We start from the raw sequence: 978 nt of genomic DNA, 5'->3' as shown, positions 1-978 counted from the left end.
CCAATTGTGTCATCATCAACTTGTAACTCAGCAACTGGACTGTTGTGAAATGTCAAGTGTACGATACTCACTATTACTGTGTCTTTTCTCAGACATGAGAGCTTTCTTGAGCTCATCCTCAGAACGTAGCATCTCCCTCTTTAGTGTTGTAGCGAAGTTGGCGGAAGGCGCTTCCAGTGCATTTGTGTACCTGTGACCAAAAAAAGGAGACGACAGCAAGGGGATGAGAACACGTCCTCAAAGCATAGACCTGAGCGAAGACTGTATGTTGCGGTCGCTCACCAGAAGCAATCCTCGGTCGCGTTATAGATCGACTTCTTGTACACGTAAACATGCTTCCACACCTCTTTGAATGGCAAATGGGCCGTCAGAAAATGAGAGAACATGTCCGAGATCTTGCGTGCCGGCGGCAAGATCCGAGTCAATTTGGGTTTGTAGTCGCACGAGAGCCCGAAGCTCCCCGCAGAAATGATGGGAATGCTCAAGGTCAGGCCAATTTCATCACTGACACACCAAGGATGCCACGTTAGATCAGTTGGTAATGACACACATAAGACCATAACAGAGAAGCAGCGTCATACTCACTCCACCAACTGGAAGGTGGCATACGTGCATGAAGGCCCAAGCATGACACATCCAGCGTCACCATTTTTCTGTAGATGGTTCAGAGTGGTCAGAGACATCTGATAAAATATCTCCCACTAAATAAAGGTGTCACAAAAAATATGTTCAGTAATGCCCTTCCACCGCTGGAGTTAATTTCCAGACCACCCTCACAATCATCGAAATACACAATATAGAAATGCCCGATTTAAATACACCCTCGACATGTTTTCATTGTATTTATGGCAATTCATTTGTTGTAAGATCTTCAGACACACTTTTAAAATACTACAAAGACTTTTAAACACAAGCTGAATGGTTAACACAAAAATATGCTACAAATGACCCCAGCAAACTGTGTTTTTTTTTTTTTTT

At 43.7% G+C, this 978-nt stretch overlaps 1 protein-coding gene across 1 annotated transcript; it reads right to left on the bottom strand.

Moving 5' to 3' along the window:
• Positions 1-71: 71 nt before the first annotated feature.
• LOC109509279 (heat-stable enterotoxin receptor-like) lies at positions 72-893 on the bottom strand (the record flags this gene model as incomplete). Its single annotated transcript, XM_019859156.1, has 3 exons — positions 586-893; positions 283-504; positions 72-190 (listed from the first exon to the last, which is right to left on the bottom strand). Coding segments are annotated over exons 1-3 (439 nt in total), but the record flags the coding sequence as incomplete, so codon positions are not given.
• Between the last annotated feature and the right edge of the window lie 85 nt (positions 894-978).

The sequence above is a fragment of the Hippocampus comes genome, unplaced genomic scaffold, assembly GCF_001891065.2.
Source record: "Hippocampus comes isolate QL1 unplaced genomic scaffold, H_comes_QL1_v1.1 C16840910, whole genome shotgun sequence".
Taxonomy (NCBI): Eukaryota; Metazoa; Chordata; class Actinopteri; order Syngnathiformes; family Syngnathidae; genus Hippocampus; species Hippocampus comes.
This window is presented reverse-complemented; position numbering and strand designations above follow the sequence as displayed.